We start from the raw sequence: 18,975 nt of genomic DNA, 5'->3' as shown, positions 1-18,975 counted from the left end.
TAAAAGAGACTGAATATTATAGCCCGCGCTGGAATCTTTGATCTAATCCTCTACCGAATCTTTAGTGGTGAGATCGAACAACACGTACTCCTTTTGGTCATCTTGCGTTTGATCTGGAGGCACTCACCTTTTGCACACGGCAGCGCAAGCGGGTGATCTGCTGCGGGAACCTTATCATTACACATATTCGTCACTATGAATCAAGAGCAGCTGAGGAGAATGTATGATTAGAACTACTCAACTTTATGGTGACATTGAGGCAAAAGAGCGCGCTGGCACTAGCAACGGCGCTTCCGGTACAAGAGCAATACGACAAGATCGTATGAAATCCTTCTACCTGGGACTGGAAGACTGCGTCGTCAAAGCCGTCATCTCGCGCACATCACCTAGTTCCCTTTTCACCAACGTGACAACTTCTCACAGATGTTCCACACCCCAAACCAGGTACACCTACATTTCCTCATCCTCTCCGCCCTTGTAAAGCGCCATGAAGCCCTCTCCAAACGGGGTCCTCTTCTTCGGAACCTTCGTCTTGGTCGGATCTTTCCACTTTGGACTCAAGCCCAGCATCGTCCTCAGCTCGGGTGCCGCGAACTGCAGAGCCGGATCCATATCACGGTTGAAGAGGTGCTTGCGCCATGCATTGTGGAAGTTGAAGATGTGTACAGCGGGATCGCGGGGGATGAGTGAGGAACCCTTCCTGAGGATGGCCGAGCGGTCGGCTTGCTGAGCTCGCAGTTGAGACATCGGGATTGTGGTGACCTTGTCGAACGGGATGATTGGCTTGGTGTTCTTCTTCCTGGGACTTTTGGGGGTGGACGATGGCGGAGGCGGAGGAGATGGAGGCGCCTCGTATTCGTCGTAATGAAATGGCGATAGCGGCCGAGCCGGGGGCAGGCGTACGGGAGATTGAGCGACCGTGGGTTGCTGCGCCTGTTTCTCTGTCTTAGAGGGCTTTTTGACACCGGCTTTGTTGCGCTGCGCCGAAGAGAAGATGGGTGTTTCGGTAGCCGTGGGGAGGACGCTCTTCTTGCGCGGCGCCATGATGACAGCGGTAGCTCCGATGGAGCGCTCGAAAGACTGAGATCCTCTCTTTTGATATATAGTGAGACCGGCCAGTAGTGGGATCAACGTATGAGCGTCGGGTTTGTTTTGAATGCGCACTCCCGTTTGCTAGTGTCTTGGCGCTGTATGAGCGTGTTCGTCCACCCGTGGGCAGAACTGGCTGACCACTGGCATTGTTCGTGCTGTGAGATAGATCTTTTGCATGGTACGCGCTCGCTGTCACATATGAAAGCACTCATGGGCCGTAATGGATGGAGTCTGCATGAGATGGGCTCACTGGGTCCATGCGCCAAGACAACAGACACTGCGGTCAAGTCTTGAAGTCGACAGGCGGTAAGAAGCACTCGAGAGCGCTGCAGTTCCGCACTCGGCATCATGTAGATCGGTAGTGTGACTCAGCACACTGGAGAGACTGCGATGAGCGTGCATGAGGTAGTCATATTCACTTCACCGACATGATCTGTTGACTAGCGCGGGAGGTGGAAAAGACAGTGCTACCTTCCAAGTCTCATGCGCGCGCATGACGCAACAGACGCATTGGATATCACGAGATAAGCAGCCGCTTTGTAGGTCAACAGGTGTGTGTAAGGTCGTCGGGAATGCTATCATCGCATGTATATGACTGGACCACGGCTGGATGGCATCCGGCAGCCTGTTGTTCCTATGGTCCAAGACACATTAACTCGTTGCATAGTCAAGATATGAGCTACTCTCCACAGCTACACAAACCAGGAGTACCGTGTGACGCGGCTCACGATCTTTGTCTCTCACGGAATCAGTAATTCCTGTGCGGCCTTCTGCTGTGCGTTCCATTTCGAGAGAAGATTCAGTGGATTGGGAATTCATTCTTCTGGTAACGATGCAGATGACCGAGAGGTACCTGATCGCGTCTTCGTGTCAAAGCCATATCGCGACGTGCCTCCAGAGAGTCCACTAAGGCCTGTCGATCCGCGTGTCTGGCTTGCGAGCCATGGGTCGTGTCCTCAGGCTGATTCAGTCCTCGGCTGTACGTGCACCATACTTGCAGCCGGTGATAGCTCAATGTAACTCAAGAGTTTCCAGCTTTCCTTCTGATGTCGTATTAAGAGTAAAGTATTCGGTTGTTGTTTCCCGGCAAAAGATGCCCAGCAAGTATGCACTCTCAGCAAGGATCACAACGAAGATATTTGGTATCTGACCATGACCATACGGCGTTTCCTGCGAATTGCTTGTTGCAGGTGACTGCGGTATGTGATATGACCCTGCATTGCGGGGTCGGCAGGGAGAAGCGCTATCATTCCCAGATTAGTCCAATAGATCCGAGGTAGCAATGATCGGAAGAGCAACTGCTAACTGTACCCATCACATCTGCACTTGGTTAGCTCTACCAGCAATTGCAGCAGTCAGTTTTACGGAGCGGCTTGAAGTAGCCTGCCGAGGGGGAAGTTACGAGATGCAGCCGCGGGTCCCAGGTATTTCGGCGGCGGCGAAAATGACATGTGCGGTGGTCAGACAAGCCCGTCGCTCAGTGACAGCATTTCCATCTTCCAATGCCCGTTTTCGAGAATAGCATCTTGTCGGATTGGAAGCTGTATTGGAAGGAGGTTGATCCTGAAGCGTCGTATCATTTGTTTGAGTAGGCTGGGCAGCAGTCATCGGACGGGCGCCACGCCATACACTGTCGAAGAGAAAAGAGAAGATGAAGCTTTGTGTAAGTGCGCGCTATTGCGATAAGCGCACTGCGACTATGAGCTGCATAATTAATGGGTGCAGACTAACATACTGAATACAATAACCACATGGTGGAGGAACCATCCGCTTCCTTGCCCCAACGAGGTTCTTGACGTAATGGCATGAACGGTGCCTCCAGTGGCATTTGCCTCAGACTTCGCATCAACGTAATAATCGTGGCTTGGCATTATTGGGGGAAATAAAAGGGTTCCTGGGAGAGCTCAGTACTCTCGTGGGCGGAGAGCCGTGGTCTCGAAATGGTAGACGGCAGAGGGCAGTGGTGGGGGTGGGGTTGCGTGCATCACTGGAAGCATGCCGAATGCATGTGTCGCACCGAAGTTTTGCCGGCCCTTCCGGCTTCCAGTGACGTAAGCGACCCTACTACTCTCCGACCGCTACTACTGCAAACATCTACTCCAAGGCCCACAAGTTCAGCAACATCTACAAGCACATCCACCACCGCCAAATGCCACGGATAGCGAGTACGACTCGTCAGAACATCCCGGCCATAGCCACCACGCAGGACTGGCAGTTCCCCGCTCACGCCACACGGCTCCCAAGTGTGACCCTCTGCCTCGAGCTGGGGAAAGAGACCGCCAACAGCTATGCTCCTAACAAGTCACAGGTGTATAAAGAGATGTGATGAACGAAACATGTCGAAACGCGAGTCCATTCCCATATCGCGACTTCGCATGGTGGCGATTCCGACTGTCCTGGGCAAACAGTACCTACTGAGGAGTTCTTCTTGTACCCCGGATATGCAAGGCGAGCTGAGTGCTTTCTCCGACGCCCCAGTGGCGGTCATCGTCGAACTTATGAAAGATGAAGTCGTTGGGCAGAGCCTTCTGGTCTGGGCACCGGGATCGTGTCGATCGCTGTTTGCGCTTGGCTCTCTTGTCTGGTAATGGTATTCCGTTCCGTATCCCTCTTCACTCGCCTCATTCGTTGTTTGCTGGCCGACTCGCCTGAGGGATCAAAAGAGATTACGGAGTGGCCCCTCCAGCCTCCGGACAAAGTATCGAGGTGAATGCCAGCGATCCATGATTGTGACTCAACGATGATGGCAAGTCAAGGTTCCATAGCTTCAGCAGTTGATGAAGTTCTTCCCGATCGATACGATGAGGCGCATGGCCGCTAGGGTCGGTGGGCCCAGCGCTGCTAGTCCCATAGGTGAGGCATCGCGATCGTACTGACACCCTCGCCTTAAACGACATCGCGCAATATCAGCTCCACGGTTCGGTTCTCAGACTGCCTATCATAGCACATAAGAGAAAGCGAGACTCTACCTCCGCGTCTGACTCTTGCAACCCACCTCAGAACGTAAAGGTCCTCTCCAAAACAACCCATCACTTACCTAAGCCAATATGAGACTTCTCTAAGACTCCTCTGGCCTGTTAACAAAGACTTAATTGGTATCATTATCGTCGAAGAGCCAGTCCACCAACGTCGACGCTATCAAACGAGCCTACCGTCGTCGCGGCCTTAAGCTGGACATATCCGATGATCACCGCCCACCCGAGCTACAAGCGCACCTAAAGAGTCTCGACGAAGCTATACAGTCTCAAAACAAACAGACTCGATTTATCAGCAACTAGGCCAGGGAACTTGTCAAAGACATGCGCGTCCGTTATGTGTGGACAAACGAGGCCGAGATGCTACGCTGCTGCTTTCGACACCTAAAATCGCCGAAACCTGAGCCTGCCGAGGGCCATAGAGCATTAGGGTTCCGATCGGATTCCCACTCAGTACCCTCTTCACCCCGCCCCTATTGAAGGAGGAATACGAATACTTGCCGAGCGCTTTTCCGCAGGCTGAGCCGCACGCGGCTAGAGAATATTATGTGTCTGCTTATGCAACAGTCAATGGGTTTGTTCCGTGTACCGATTCGGATGGATTTTGAATGAAGAAGAGGCAAGTCCCTCTTCATGCGGACGTTCTAGGACGGTGCTAACCCTCATAGAACCAAGAAACACATCAGCCCTAGCGGAAAGAGTCCTTATCTCATGGTACTTACATGCCCAATAAGCTAGCAGAGCGCGCGCTCGACGGCGCCGTCATGGTCAGTTACCTGCGTCAATCGCAGAATCGAGCCGCCTTCGCAAATGACGCCGAGTATCTTGTCCACACCAGCCACATCACCCTGACGGTCATGTCAAACTGCTATGACTTGTTCGTCCACTGGCTTTCAGAATCGAACAATCGCTACAAGATGAGTTGGGCTTCGGGAATGTTGAACAGTGAATTGGCATGTGTCGAATGTTGTACGAAGATTCGCAACCTGCAGGCTCAGGCCATGGGCGAGCGACTCCAAGACATCAAGAAGAGTTTGGGACCCGAAGGTACTATAGAGTCCGAGCCTTCGGTGGGTCTGCGCGTCAGTCGGCGGCCTGGTTCACAGACTGGTGGAATACGGCGTCCGGTGACGCGAATCCAGAAAGGTCAACAGAACTAATTCTTTGAGGCTTAGACTGCGAAGAAAACGTTGTGCGTTCATGAACGTGTTTCAGGGACGTATGCCCGGAATTCTACTTTGTAGAAACAGAATAGTCTGCACGTTAAGATCATGAGATCAGCATGCGTTGTGGTAGGTGAAGTAGTCCTAGAGTCGTAGTCAAGTGTCCCATCCCGCTACTTGAGGCCATGAAAGCCAATTCGAGTGTGGGTCGAAAGCGAAGGGCTTCCTCTGCCAGAGCACGGACACAGCTCCAAGACGCAGCTGACTCGCTTCTTGCTGCCACTTCCCCTTCGGTTAAGACAACTTCATGCGGAGTTGGAGCAGAGGGCTCCCGATGGGGTTATTACGTCCACGCGTGCTTGTGATGGCCCAGGTGAGCCCGACTCGAACACCGACCATGACAAGATCTAATATGAACGAGAACTGAAAAGACGCGCCTTTGGCATCGCTGTTATGACAGGTTCAGCATGCTCAACCTACGGCATCAACGTGTTTAACGTGCGACGGCTTTGCAGTGCTATTCCACCTTTCAGTGCGTAGTATCACGGCACTGCGACGTTCTCAGCCCATTCGCAGCCGCTAGGGTATCCAAGTTCAGTTAGCTGGTGACTTATGCGCGGATGACGTGCTTGGATCATGGCATACTGACAGCCAGATGCAGTAACAGATACCTCCACGTCATCCGTTCAGCCCGACCTCAAATACATGCCCGCGTGCCACGGGGATACCCAATCGAGCGGAGCGAAGCCAACGTCTGCAAGTACGTACTCGTCCTCGACCGCGTACCATTCTCGCGAACGGAAAAGGATACTACGGCTTGTTTCTATAATATAGCAGGGCGGCAGTGGCTTCATGCGGACTGGACAAGGCGAACGCGGACCGCAGCGCAGGAGGCCGCTCTCAACGCGGGTCGAGCAACCAGACTGAAGTCATTTGCGCCTAGCATGCGGCGTCTTCTCGCGCGCGTTATCTTTGCCGACGTCTTTCTTCGTCGTGACGACACGAAAGCGGTGGAGACCACAGCAGGCGGATACATGGCCTGGGGTCGTGGAGACTGGAACAGCAGCATCGGGCAGACAGTTTTAGATGAGATAGCTAATGCTTTCTTTGCTGACTTTGCAAGGCATGTATACGGACATATAACGCGGAGCTGGTCGGGCTATTGGAGATAGTGATCGTCGACGGAGGACGGCGTCTGAACAGCTCGATTTGCCTGACTGCAGCAGCCAGAATGTGCTCAGGTCTAGTCAAAGACGCGACGGCTGCATCGCTCGATCATAGGCCTGAATGCTGCTTGCTGGGGTTTGCCGCACTTTCCTGGTTTGGTCGGAATGTGATCAAACCCTCACGATGCAGACGTCAATGGAAGGCGCACGGCAGCTGGCGAAGTGTGCCTGCAGCTGCGCCCGTCGGCGGTCCGTGCCGGGCCGCGTTGGAGGAACGCCGCGCCCTCTGCTGACTGCAGGGCCCCGCCCTCAGCGAGCCACCCTCAGTAAGCCGCCCTCACCATCACACATCAACATGCCGACCCCACCTCGAAGCACCAAACAAGCCACAAACCCATCGCCGTAGCCGTCAATGCGCATTCAATCGCTATTTGTCGCTACCCATACGCATCGCTCACAAACATGGCGTCATGGTACCCAGCACGGCGGTTGACATGACCTACCATGGCCCACCCGCTCCTCTCACTCGATATGTTCAACTGTCCTTCTCCACACGCGTACGCGCAGCCTCGTCCGTCCGGTCGCGTGACTCGAGAGGATTGCGACGGCCAGAGGGCCCTGAACTCACACGCCGCCCCGGCCAGGACCACCCACCCGACTGCGTACACCACCCGATACACCGACCGCACACTCATGCGACCCAGGATGTCGCCTACAACGCATGGTATCACGCGCATCGAATCGACATACATCCCATAGCATTTGGCTACCCTAGCGGATACGCCGTCGCTAGCACCGTCGCGATGCCAGACCCATACCGACAACACACGCAACCGATACCGCACCTCAGCGTTGCTCGTACGCCAATGCGCGAGTATGCCTCCATACCCGTTCGCACCCCTGCAGCCTTCACCCACTCATTCCGTCCGCCATAGGCAGCTCTCGAATGCCGCTCCCGACGAAGAATACATCAAGGCTGTGCTTCGCCCTTCGGGTCTCGCATTCCTCTCTGGACTGGTCCAGTGGCACACTTCGGGGTTGGGCCGTGCAACAACTGCAACGACCACAGGGTGGGCGCGCTCTCACTGTACAGTATGTGCGACAGTGTCGACTCCGATTCTGAAGGCCCCATCCGCCGAACCATCCCATCACCCAGCAACGGGCCATGCGCTGACCTTCGTACGAGACCGCGGCCTTACCGACGACTCGCAAACAGCGCACATATAACCGATGGAGATGCGACATTGGGCAGTCAAGACACAGTTGCATACGGGCATTGTGTCGAGCCGGCTGTCGTTCGTGTATCGTCAGCAAAGGCTGCCCTGCGGCAACTCCCACTGCAAGTATCTCGACACAGAGTACGCCCTCATCACGACCATCCATCGAGTCGACGCAGGACTGCAGCGTTCATCAGGGCCGTCAGCGCAAATGCTGGCGGTTGTCTCGACGGCATTGGAATGAATACAAGACTTGGGCAATGAATCGTGGTGGAGGCTATGGACGAAGCAACTGGACGGTTCAGTGTGAACAGGTAGGCATTGTACATAGCACCCAATTCCTGTAGTCATCGCTAACATCTCTCGTTAGGGAAGCAGCCACGCCACTAGATCGAGCGCTGTCGACGAGCCTCTCTTACCGATACGTCTTTACACCGATCCATCGTATGACGACAACGCAACCACGCACACCTTGCAGATCCGCACCACGACGTCCAGCCCCACCTCCATGCATACAATTCGAGCCCGGACATGATAGGAACAGAGCCTGTAGGTGAAGTAGAGCGTGGACAGCTCATCGGAGGTCTGGCGAAGCATACCAGGCCTGGAGAGCGGCCCTTCGGCCTGACGAACCTGGTGTCATCCTCACACAGTGCTCTTGGATGACGCCGAGACAGGCTCCTGTGGCGCGCAGTCATCTCTTCGTCGTCTCGCAACACTGTTCAAAGACAACCGCCACAATCCATTGCTTTTGGTAGACTGTGATTCTTTCTTGTCACGCTCTGAGTTTACGTACGCGGTCTACGACCAGGGACAACGTCTCTGGACAGTGCGCACTCACACATATACCAAAGCCCGATGGCACCACTTCTATGAGTGACTTATGACGAATGCAGGTGCCAAACAAAAGGCAACAAAGAGATATCGGGGCGGAAGGCTTCCAATGAAACGTCTTAGCATTCGCTTTTGGAACCCTTGCCTGATGAACAACGGGGCGTAGCCTGACAGCCGTTCAGAAATGCCTATGCAGCTGGGAAGAATGTAGACTTCCCATTGATGATGACCTGTTTCGGACTCTTTCTAAGGACGGCATCGTCGCGATGAAAGGAGTCCTGGAAGTCTTTGTTGCTCCCGAGTCCGTACTACCCGAGTACGCAGTCTTTTTGTGCCAGATCTCCACCACTCAATCTAGCAGAGAAGTTACTTTGCTTCGATATCGCTCCGTCGTGGCCACGCAAGTTGAATTAATTTTTTCATGACCAACATGATGTTCTGACAGAACCCCAGTTCTTGCTACGATTCGCATCTGTCAGAATCTAGCTCATTCTCCCTCTCTCCATGGCGATTCCTCTGTCAGATCTCCACGTCGCTTCGGAGTTCGTGTCTCCACCGATCCATAACGCAAATCGCAGACCCAGCATCCCAAGCGTATCAAGCATGCACGATGATCGATACAATACTCTTCAATTTCCCAGGTACAGAAAAGCACTTAGTATCCCGCTCGACGCACACCAGCTGGCCTACCTTGACAGAAACCCTTTGGCAACACTGCCTCTATCAGCAAAAGTTCGTCAATGTTGCACACGGTTCACTGATAAGCTCCCCAATCATATACCACCGCAACTTCTCAGTAGTGTCTGGCACGTCGGAACAATGAGCTTTCGCATTCCCGGTGTAGTTGTAGCGTTTGTTGGTGGTGTGGCAATGAAGGGAGCTCGATGGTTTATCTGGAGTAAGCTCATCACTCCCCAGATTTCTCGCCCTGAATACCAAGTCCCAGCATTGCTAACTATTTTCTAGACCGACCATTCGCTAAGAAGATTGTATCTTGGACTACTCTGTTATTGCTGGGCTCCTTTTACTCTTCACTCGATGCCGGCAACCTCACTACACCGACTAGAAATGACGGTACTGGCCCTTTGTCCGGCTGGACGTCAGCTTGCCCCCCAACCTTTCTTCATTCTGATCCAGACCTCATACTCGGCGGCTATTCACGCGTTTATCCCGACCTTCAACAGCCCTGGAAAGACGCATATGAGGGTTGGAATCATTTCAGGAAGTGTTGGGCTGGTCCAAGTCCACACAACCACCCAAACTGGAGTAGTCTGTTAGCCCCAGGTAGCCAGCAGCTAAGCGTACATTCCTCACCCTGTATGCTTCTGCGCATGCATTGCTGACTGGATTAGGAATTCCAGATTAGATCCCAGATCTTCGAGCGTGGGCGATATGCGTGGGAGATACTCAGTCAATGCCACGACTTTCCCTGCTCTGCCCAGTATGGGGAAACAATTGATTCACGACCACTTGCCTCCGCCCCTTGGGAGCCGCTTCGATATGAACCTCCGGACGACGACCTCGCTATGATCAACAGGAACCGTACATGTCCTCCGTGCCGATTGCGGGACCATCTTTCCAATGCCTTCTCAACTTCTGGCTTCGACCTCGCATCGCTACCTGCTTCATCAGAGGAACTTGAGACCTGGTGCCCCTGTAACTTTGCTCTGGCCTACAGAACGACGCTTCATTTCCTCGCCAATCTACCGTTCCCGTATATCCACCCGTTCTACTCATCCCATCACTCAACCCTTAACAAGCGCAGTGACATTCTGTCGGTGTTAATTCAGTCCTGGAACTGGCTAAACAAGATCAGGAAAGGAGGACGCATGCCAAGCCAACAAGAATTTGTAAAAGCTTATGCGGCGGGTTGGTGGAGTTACGAACTGAGCGAGACGCATTGCAGCGGGAAGGATTGTCCCTTTCTTGATATTCACGGAATATATCATGCGAGAGGTTTGCGTACTCGCGGTGGTGAACTCTGTGTTCCGTACTGGGGTTCTAATGCGGAAGACCAGGAACGGATTTTGGAGAATTGGGCGCGAGGTTGGCGGTCTAACGACGGCTCTTGAACAGACTCCCGTCGAATGCCCAGTGTGGCTCGAGAGTGACGACCCAGATGAGTTCCTGGAAAACAGGGTACCCAGAATGTAGTCCGCTGTTGCGACCCCGTCCGCGAACAATTTGCGACTGGACAATTCGTGACAGCGCGATAACGCGACTCTCGTGGTCGAAACCCACGGCTTACAGAATACATGCAAGAAGTTGAAGTATCTTATCATTGTTCAATGTGAAGCTCATGCTACTGTGTGTCTCATGATGTCGAGTAGATCTTTCGACACGTTTATGTTCTTCCTCTACCAGATACCCTCATGCCGGACCATGACTTGCGAGACTTCAGGTCACACACAACGACCCTCGAATCCCTTCTCGGCTGTCCGCTCAGCCCCTTATGCGAGGATCTCTCACGAGCTTCCAGGGTAACAAAACACTTGCCATTGTGCAAGCGAAGGTGTCGCAAGGCGCTAAGATAGAGCGGATTGCCACCCTGGGCCGCTTGACAATCTGACATCAAGTTTGCCGTTATATCCAGTCTTGCCGTGACTATGCCAGGCGGTCGTTTGAGTATCCCGACGAATCTCAGAGAGAAGGGAGCAGCGCGAGCACAACGCGAGGTCGGCTGCCGTGCGCAGTTAGCGCGTTCACATTGGGGACTACTAATTCGAGCGGTAGGATGAGATTCATCGCATACACCCATATCACGAACAAGAAATCCTGAAGCGTAGTAACCTCGATACCACACACACTACAATCCCACGTACGCCCGACCTCGTACAACAACGGATCATGCAGAAGATTCCGCAGAACAAGATGATGCTTACGCCCGAAGACTCGGCAGAATTGCATACACCACGTCGGCGCACTATGCAACATTAGCCGCGGTAGTCTCGGAAGACTCGGGTCATTTCGTACATCGTATTCGGCGATACCGCGGGGGTAAGACGTCAGGATAAGCTTCCACATCGAGCTGCACACCGCTATTCATAGAAAGATCGCTGTGGAAATAGGGTATACTAACGAGGCAAGACGTAACGTGCTCGCGATCAGCTTACCAAGGCAGCTAGTCGCGCAATGTAGCGGTGGGTAAGCGTAGAGTGGTCGCCAACGTAAAGACCTCGAGTTATCCGCATCTTACATCTTCTGATCTGTCCATTTGCAACAACATCGGAAGAGCTTTCATCTCTCTTCTAAATACATACCTCCTCCTCCTGATCATCATGAGGTTCTCCGCTTTTGCGTCTTTCTTTGCTGTTGCCGTGGCCAGCGCCGCAGCCGATGTCACGCCTCGATACGATGTCGACAACTTCTCTGCATACTGTGTCGCTGACGGCGGACTGTGCTAGTACGTCTTCTTTCCCCGTCACTCGTCGCCCATCTAACAAGCGCGCAGCTACGACTTCCAAGTCCGTCAGCATGCGAACGGCGAGACAATCCCCACCGAGTGCGACACGTCTGCCAAGGGCGATGGAGCTCTTCCGAGTGTCTCCGAAGGTACATGCAAGAGATCTTCGCGCACTTTTGCCGTGATCAGGGAAGATGATGGCAGCCTCAACTTCTCCGTGAGCCAGCAGATCACACCAATCTCCTTCACGGTTGGCAACCACACCATCTCCGCGGACCAGATCGAGAAGAAGGACGGGCAGGAGACGTACGTTGGGCCCAAGAGCTTCGGCTTGTACAGTTCTTGAGGACATAGCGAGAGGAGATTGAGGGATCCGCGAATAGAAATGAGCAGACTTCTCTATTGTCTTCTTTCCTCGAGCCGTGATGCGTTCCAGTCTGCTTTCATGAACGAAATGTTGCTGAAATGATGTTGTTCATCTAGACACAGGATCTCCGACCATGAAGAGAAGGTGTGGGCCGCTTGCTTTTGCTGCATGCTCAACTGCAGGTGTCCGTAATCACAAATACGGGTAGATGTTAGCGAGAAGTCGTCGCTTTGTATGGAGGTTACCTGGCTGACAACGCGCAACGTACAAGTGAATATCAGATAGCTTAGAGAAGCATCGCCATTCAATTATCTTGGGGACCGGCATGTGGGTAAAATCTCGCAGCACGGATGAGCTTGCTTGCTATCAGCGCCGGGGCAGGGCCAAGAGGTAGCCTGGATGCAGACGTGGGCTGTGTCGGTGTGAGAAGTCAGCGTATATCGTGACCACGAAGAGTTAGGATCATGCTCACTGCCAGTACCTCAAGCACGTTAACCTGGAAACCAAAAGCTGCTTCCAGACATAGCGACGCGCGTTCGTAGGTTCTCATGATCAAAGCGTCTACGCAGTCAACGACGTGTATGATGTGTGGGTAAAGAACTGGAAACGAGTACCAGTGAAGTATGCGCAATCTGGGACGGCAGCTTCGTTGCAAACCGTAGTCTATAATCGATTGTTGCGGACGTCAGCAACGTACAAGAAGCGGGGCGACGGATCAGCACGGTTGCGGAGAAGGAACATTAGTGTGCCTTTGAAGGGGACGCTTTCGTATGGCAATAGTGTATGGGAACGTAGCGGTGACCGCATATCTGGTGGAGATGAAATGTCTTGCAAGCAGGCGAATAGACTAAACCCATACTGACACTGCCCCGGAGGTTGAATCAGCGTTGAGAAGCATGTGTCTTCCGTGCTCGCCTCCGCCGGCTGCGTCGAGTCGGCGTCTCCAACGAGTAATGTACAATTCCAAATGTTTAGAGCCGCATATGTGGCCGCTGGATGCACATCCGAGGGTGGTGTTAGAAGACCCGAACGCTGCAGCCGACAACAAGGTCCTATGTCAGAAGCTGGGAGAGTAGCCATGCCGACAACCATCACCATCTGAACAAGACCTGACACTAAGCGCTGTATCTCTTCACCACCCGAAGAACAAACGATTTGCGCCAATGCTAATGCTTCTGACATGTCCCTCCTACTACTGGCCTGACGGCAGTCTGCAGGAGTTACCTGAGCCGGGACGAGGTTTCGGAGCGCGATAGAACGACCGAGAGCTACATCTGGATGCGAAGACTAACCGGACTGCGCGGTCATGAGAAGCACCTGATCTTGGTGGGTGCGACATTGTATTCGGGTTATCGCGCATGCCAGGATGGGTGAGACAAGCGTTGTTGCGGCCGTTCGTTCAATCACCAGTCGAATCTATTGGTAGATGAGGCATTGAGTTCTTCCGCGACATTGCTTTCTCAAGAGCTTATATCCTCATCCTAGCTACACCGTAACAGCTGCTGGCGTTTTCATATGTGGTGGTTGAGAAAAGACCTCGTGCTTTGACGCCGGCAGCTGACAAAACGTAAAGCGGGCTTTGGGGCTCGATCGGCCCTCATATGCAGCGTGAGATAAGGCGCACTATACGATGCGACACAAGTCGTCTGGCTCGGCCGCGCAGGCTGGAACGATCTGATGAGGTTCGTTATGATCTCTTGCTCCAGCCGATGCAGGGGGCTAATCACATACGTCGCGCCTGCGACAGAGCCAACGTCGCGCTGCTCCTTCGGTCTGAACACTTGTTTCAACATTCATTCTGCCTTCCGTTTCTGGCGGCATGAAATGGCGATACTGACGGATGTGCCCTGATCGCACGAGTATTCACGCTATCGCAATCATACCGTGTACTCAGGTATAATGTTGTTCACCAGCTCAAACCAGGACTTGACCCGAATGTGGGTGGAACACGCAGTCTATTATCTCATCCCTGATCGCACGATTGCCATGGTATGAAGGCGTCGACATCATATCAAGAGTCCGCTAATCACTGCCATGATGGAAAACCGGTGAAGTCTTTGAGAAAAACGGTGCGCAAAGCGGAATACGATCCCAGCGTTCGGTAATCGGTCTGTGCAAGCCTAGCAAATAGCTGGGTAAAAGGGTGAAGTTCGACTCCGAAGAAGGCTGACGAAGATGCTTTGGAGAGCGAGAGGCTGCACGGGAGTCAAAAAGCACCAGTCACATGCGACTATGCGACCTTGCAAGGCATGCGTTGTATGATGAGACAGGAAACAACGTCTAAGCGTCAGACGGCAATGACAACACAAGCAACAGTTGAGGATCCATCATGTAGTGAATACCTTCATGATGCTTAGTCTTGACTCGTCGACATACGATCGCGGTAGCCTTTTCCTTCTCTCAACTTCTTGAGTGAAGCAGAAGCTATCTTCACGAACTCCTCCAGCCCGTCGCAAAAGTCGTCGCGAATTTTACCGCTCTTGGTGCCCACTTCTTCCACGGCAGTTTCGACAATCTCCTCAGTCTCCTCCTTGAACTTGCACAGCTTGTCGTCAACCACTTCACCAAGCTCTCGTATGCAGTCCTCCTTGATTGTGTCGACATCGAGCTTGTGGTCGGCAACCACGTCCTCAAACTCTCCCTCAGCTTGAACACGGAGGCTGTACGCTTGGTCATTGGCATCGGCAAAGATCGAAGCCAAGTGATCCTTGGCCAGAACTTCCAGGCGGTCGGCTATGAGTGTGCCAAGGGAAGGCGAAGGTTGGGGCGTACAGCTGGCTCTAGGGGGAGGCGACGAAGACGGTGATCGTCTGGGAGCAAGGGATCTATGAAGGACATCCGGCAATATGCTCCTGAGAATGTTGGGCAACATGCTTTCGACCAGGGCTGGAAGCTGAGCTTCAACGGCCTTATTGACGACGTCTTGGAAGGCGAGCTCGGCACTGGCGTATGGAGATGGGTGTGCACTTATTAACTTCGCTTCCTCCTTCTCGGATGGCGAATGATGGGATGTGCCGGATGGACAAGGTGAGGATGTCGCGACTTCTGTGGGCGACCCTTGATCGTAGTGCGGACGTTTATGAGGCGGCGATGCTGGCTGCGAGGGCGGTGTAACTATCTTGCGTATGAGTAATTGTCGAGGATGTGATTGTGACACGGGATAACCTACCACGCCTGGGTCGCTTTTGCGATGCACCTGCGCCCACCGCGTTTGTGTACGAAGGTGGTAGTTGGTGGTCTTCTTCAACGGTACAGAAGATTGTCCAATTCGCGTATCTATATCCATCGGCACTCTCAGAGACCCCCGAAAACGCTCCCATCTCTTTGAACAAGCGTTCCAGAGGAAGACGATTGTTGGCGTGCACCCAATTGTAGTCGAAGGTGATATCGATCGCTGTAGCTTTCGCGAGGGCAGCCAGGCGGTGGAAGGGGGCCTCATATCCGCTCTTCGATGTGAAGGTAGCGGTTGAAGAAGGCCACCTGATCTTGCATGGCTTCGCGAGCGTCAAAGCCAATGCTCTTATTTGGGGATTTCCGGCGCGTGCGATGGAGGTCAACTGGTCGTGGGAAAGGGACGTGGTAGCATCGCTGAGCGTAGTCGCGTCGCGCATCAGGTTGTCAGCATCATAGATCAAAGTAAACGTTGGCTCATCATCGAAGCCATGAATGAAATTCGTGCATTGTAAATGGAAGCTAAGCTGCAATGGCTCCTCGTTGTACTTCACGACCAAGACACATGGTGACTGTGCAGCAGGGTCCGATCTCACGCTTGCCAACACGGGCACACCCTTCTTGGGGACAAGCCAGCGGACCATGGTGCAGAAGTATCACTCACAAGTGATATCCCCCTTGCGATGAAGCAGGCGCAAGGGAAACCCACCCGCCCGGGCTTTTGACGCGTTGTGCGCGGAGAGCAGCCCTGACTCGTTGTATCCAGCTCGGCGAATGGTGCTGGGTGGAACGGAAGCGCGGTGTCGGCTCGTGAACTGCTGTCCCCGTCGTGTCCGCACAGCCTGTGACTGCTTGAGAACCGCCCCTTTGACGCGTGAGTCGCCGACGCGTGGGCTGTAGGCCGACAACGCCGTGCGCACGTCAAAGGTCCCGGGGGATGGCGGACTGAGGCAAGGCGACAGGCTGGCGAAGAGGAGCGGAGGCCAGGAGCTGACGAGAGACGGTGGCTGTGGTTGAAAACGGCTAGCAAGTAAGGTCGAGATGGTTAGGGACGATGGCGGTGATGGTGGTCGGAGTGGAGGTCGCGTTCTCAGCGTTTCGATGGCGAGCGCGGCCGCTTCCGGGGTCGGAGTTTCTATTCTCCCGCGTCGACGCTAGGCCTTTTCGACTAGCGTGACGACGCCCCCGCCATCCCTAACCAACGTCAAGGGCAATAATGATTTTTACAAGCTCAGCGCCCATCATCACTTAGTGACACGACGTGATCTGTATCGTACCGATGCATATCAACACATGTGCGGCCACGCGCTGCTCGTAATGCGCGAGAGGCAGCTCTGATTCCAAGTGCAGTTTCCAGCACATCGGCGCATATAACAGCACGCTCGCGCGAAGAAGAATAGGCTACTTTTCTCTCGATGACGCCTGGCGCGGTATGGTGGGGAAAGTCTCGATCGGACGCGCAGGAAAGACAAGTGAATATTGTCTGAAACCCCTATCAGATATGCGTTCTGGATCTACTAGACGAAGAGCTTCAGATCTAGGTTGAAGCCGATGCTTGGAAGCGTTCCTGTCGCAACACGGTCATGAGTTATGATTCCACCCACCAGCTCTGTGGTTGCGAAGCGTCATCATGAGTGTGATCTGAATCTTTGGCTCGACATGATGATGCGACGAGAATGAGACTTGTGTCCTCCCAGCGCTTCCGGGACCAAGCATCGATCTGACTCCCAGGCAAACCCCTTCTCCACTGTATGTGCCATTGGTTCAAGTGCGAACGACAGTGGGAAGAGGACGCACGGCATCATGGGCGGCGGTGCAAGATGGCATGGCATTATCGCTCACACCTCGGCACCATTCTCAGGTCCCCTCAAGGTCGACAATGGTCATGTGCTGCTCAAACATTATCATTAAAGGATGATCGGATACGCAGATGTATCTGCTGTCTTGCGACACCACTTCCAGCTTCGTCCGGAACATAGTGCATCGTCTCCATCGCGTTCACGCTGGTGAGTTCTTGCAGCGGTATCTGGACGGCGAAGTCAATATCATGGCATGCATACCCCCGTCCTACCACAAGCGATTAGATCTGGGTCATGAATGGTATGCTTCTCCAAGACCACGGCCTTCGCCTTCGAAGTTACACAGGGAGCATCGAGTTATCTCATTCCACCGATGTAAAGTTAGTTGAGAAGATCGCCATCGATGAACTGCGGTCTCGCAATGCTGCGGGGCTTGTGGGCTCTGATGATTGTGATCTCGCTTCTTCGAGTTGAGGACTAATTTTGCGTATGTGATGGTGATGACTTCTTGGGGCTTAGGGCCAACTGTCTGCATTCTGTCAAACCCGATCGAGAGTCATTTCAGCTTGCTTCTACTCTAAGATATCTGGCGTTCATCAAGATGTTGACTAATGATCGTGCCTGTCTCAATAGCGTGAGAGTACGAGTCGGTTAGACGCCTCGCACCCATAAGCATGCAGACCTGCGATCGTGATGCATTGCCTGTAGCAGCGCTATATCGGTCGAATGCAGCCTTTGACGGTGCCTCAGGGGGACGATTGATCGCATGTATTGACGCACTCAGCCCCAAACACTATCATCTGTTGTGCTAGCATGGGGCTCACTCTTTTGAGTCGTGCCCTGAGCGCGATCAGACCAGATCAAGTCCGCAGTTCAAATCGCCGGTAACTAGTCGCTTCAGAACACAAGAAGAGAGAAATTGTAGATATGCATGTTGAACATAGTGTGGTCCTGATGCGTGCTCCGATCGAAGGGTGAAGTTAGCTTCATGATAGCTGGACCAGTGTAATGCAGATCGACTATGAATGGTTGTAGAGTGTGGAGACAAGAGCGAGACAATATCATAGCTTTACAGTTATAGGATAATCTGCTGTATCGGGAACTGAATTGCGGTGCAAGAGATGCTATCATAGAAAAAGCGATACCTCTTGGCTGGACAGGTGCGTTGGAGTTACTTCATGCACAGTTGAAGACCACGAAGATGTAATTGTAACACTAATTTGCGACGAAGAAGAAGGAGCAGGCAGTAAGAGGATCGTACAAAGATTAGCAAAGTGATAGTATGAGAGTTCAGAGAAGCGTGACAGGGCAACATGCGCACGTCGTCTCGTAAATCAGTGACGTGTTCAAGAGTCCCCACAAGTATCGAGTGCGGCAAAACTAGGATCCAAACGGTCACAGGAATCTCTGCACGTTTTACTGTCGCCGATTCACCACCAGAGAAGACGAAAAGCACTGGTCTTTGCCTGTACCTTGCACTTCTTTTTGGGGTGAGCTTTCTTCGTCAGCTCGTCTATCATAACGCATGCTAAAATTTTCTCCTTCGTGGAACTGCGATTTGCTTCTACCTAATACGAAACATAGAATATCTAGCGGAAGAGCTGTGAGGTCCTGCATGCTGCGTCAAACTTTCGCACTCTTGCATCAGCAAAACAAACGACGAATCCTGAAGTCTCAGACCTGTCTTACACCGCCCGCACCGTTATCCGAACTGTCAGTGAGCTAGGCTTTTACACAAAGAGCTTCTCGAGTCCAGAATGTCTTGCACTGTCGTGATGATCCAGGAGC

The 18,975-nt window shown here is 53.1% G+C and overlaps 3 protein-coding genes across 3 annotated transcripts; 1 reads left to right on the top strand and 2 right to left on the bottom strand.

Annotated features, from left to right (window-relative positions):
• Window positions 1–450: 450 nt before the first annotated feature.
• J4E78_010975 (uncharacterized protein) lies at window positions 451–1,044 on the bottom strand (the record flags this gene model as incomplete). The annotated part of the gene is made up of 1 exon (XM_049371549.1): window positions 451–1,044. The coding sequence occupies one exon, from the start codon at window positions 1,042–1,044 to the stop codon at window positions 451–453; it is 594 nt and encodes a 197-aa protein (XP_049216737.1).
• Window positions 1,045–11,725: 10,681 nt separating this feature from the next.
• On the top strand, window positions 11,726–12,196 carry J4E78_010974 (uncharacterized protein; the record flags this gene model as incomplete). Its single annotated transcript, XM_049371548.1, has 2 exons — window positions 11,726–11,850; window positions 11,899–12,196. The coding sequence occupies 2 exons, from the start codon at window positions 11,726–11,728 to the stop codon at window positions 12,194–12,196; spliced, it is 423 nt and encodes a 140-aa protein (XP_049216736.1).
• Window positions 12,197–14,570: 2,374 nt separating this feature from the next.
• On the bottom strand, window positions 14,571–15,089 carry J4E78_010973 (uncharacterized protein; the record flags this gene model as incomplete). Its single annotated transcript, XM_049371547.1, has 1 exon — window positions 14,571–15,089. One exon carries the CDS (start codon window positions 15,087–15,089, stop codon window positions 14,571–14,573), a length of 519 nt encoding a protein of 172 aa, XP_049216735.1.
• Window positions 15,090–18,975: the final 3,886 nt, after the last annotated feature.

Source organism: Alternaria triticimaculans (genome assembly GCF_023758025.1).
Source record: "Alternaria triticimaculans strain BMP 0046 chromosome Unknown scaffold_44, whole genome shotgun sequence".
NCBI classification, from domain to species: domain Eukaryota; kingdom Fungi; phylum Ascomycota; class Dothideomycetes; order Pleosporales; family Pleosporaceae; genus Alternaria; species Alternaria triticimaculans.
The sequence above is the reverse complement of the archived record's forward strand: the minus strand, read 5'-3'. Positions and strand labels throughout refer to the sequence as shown.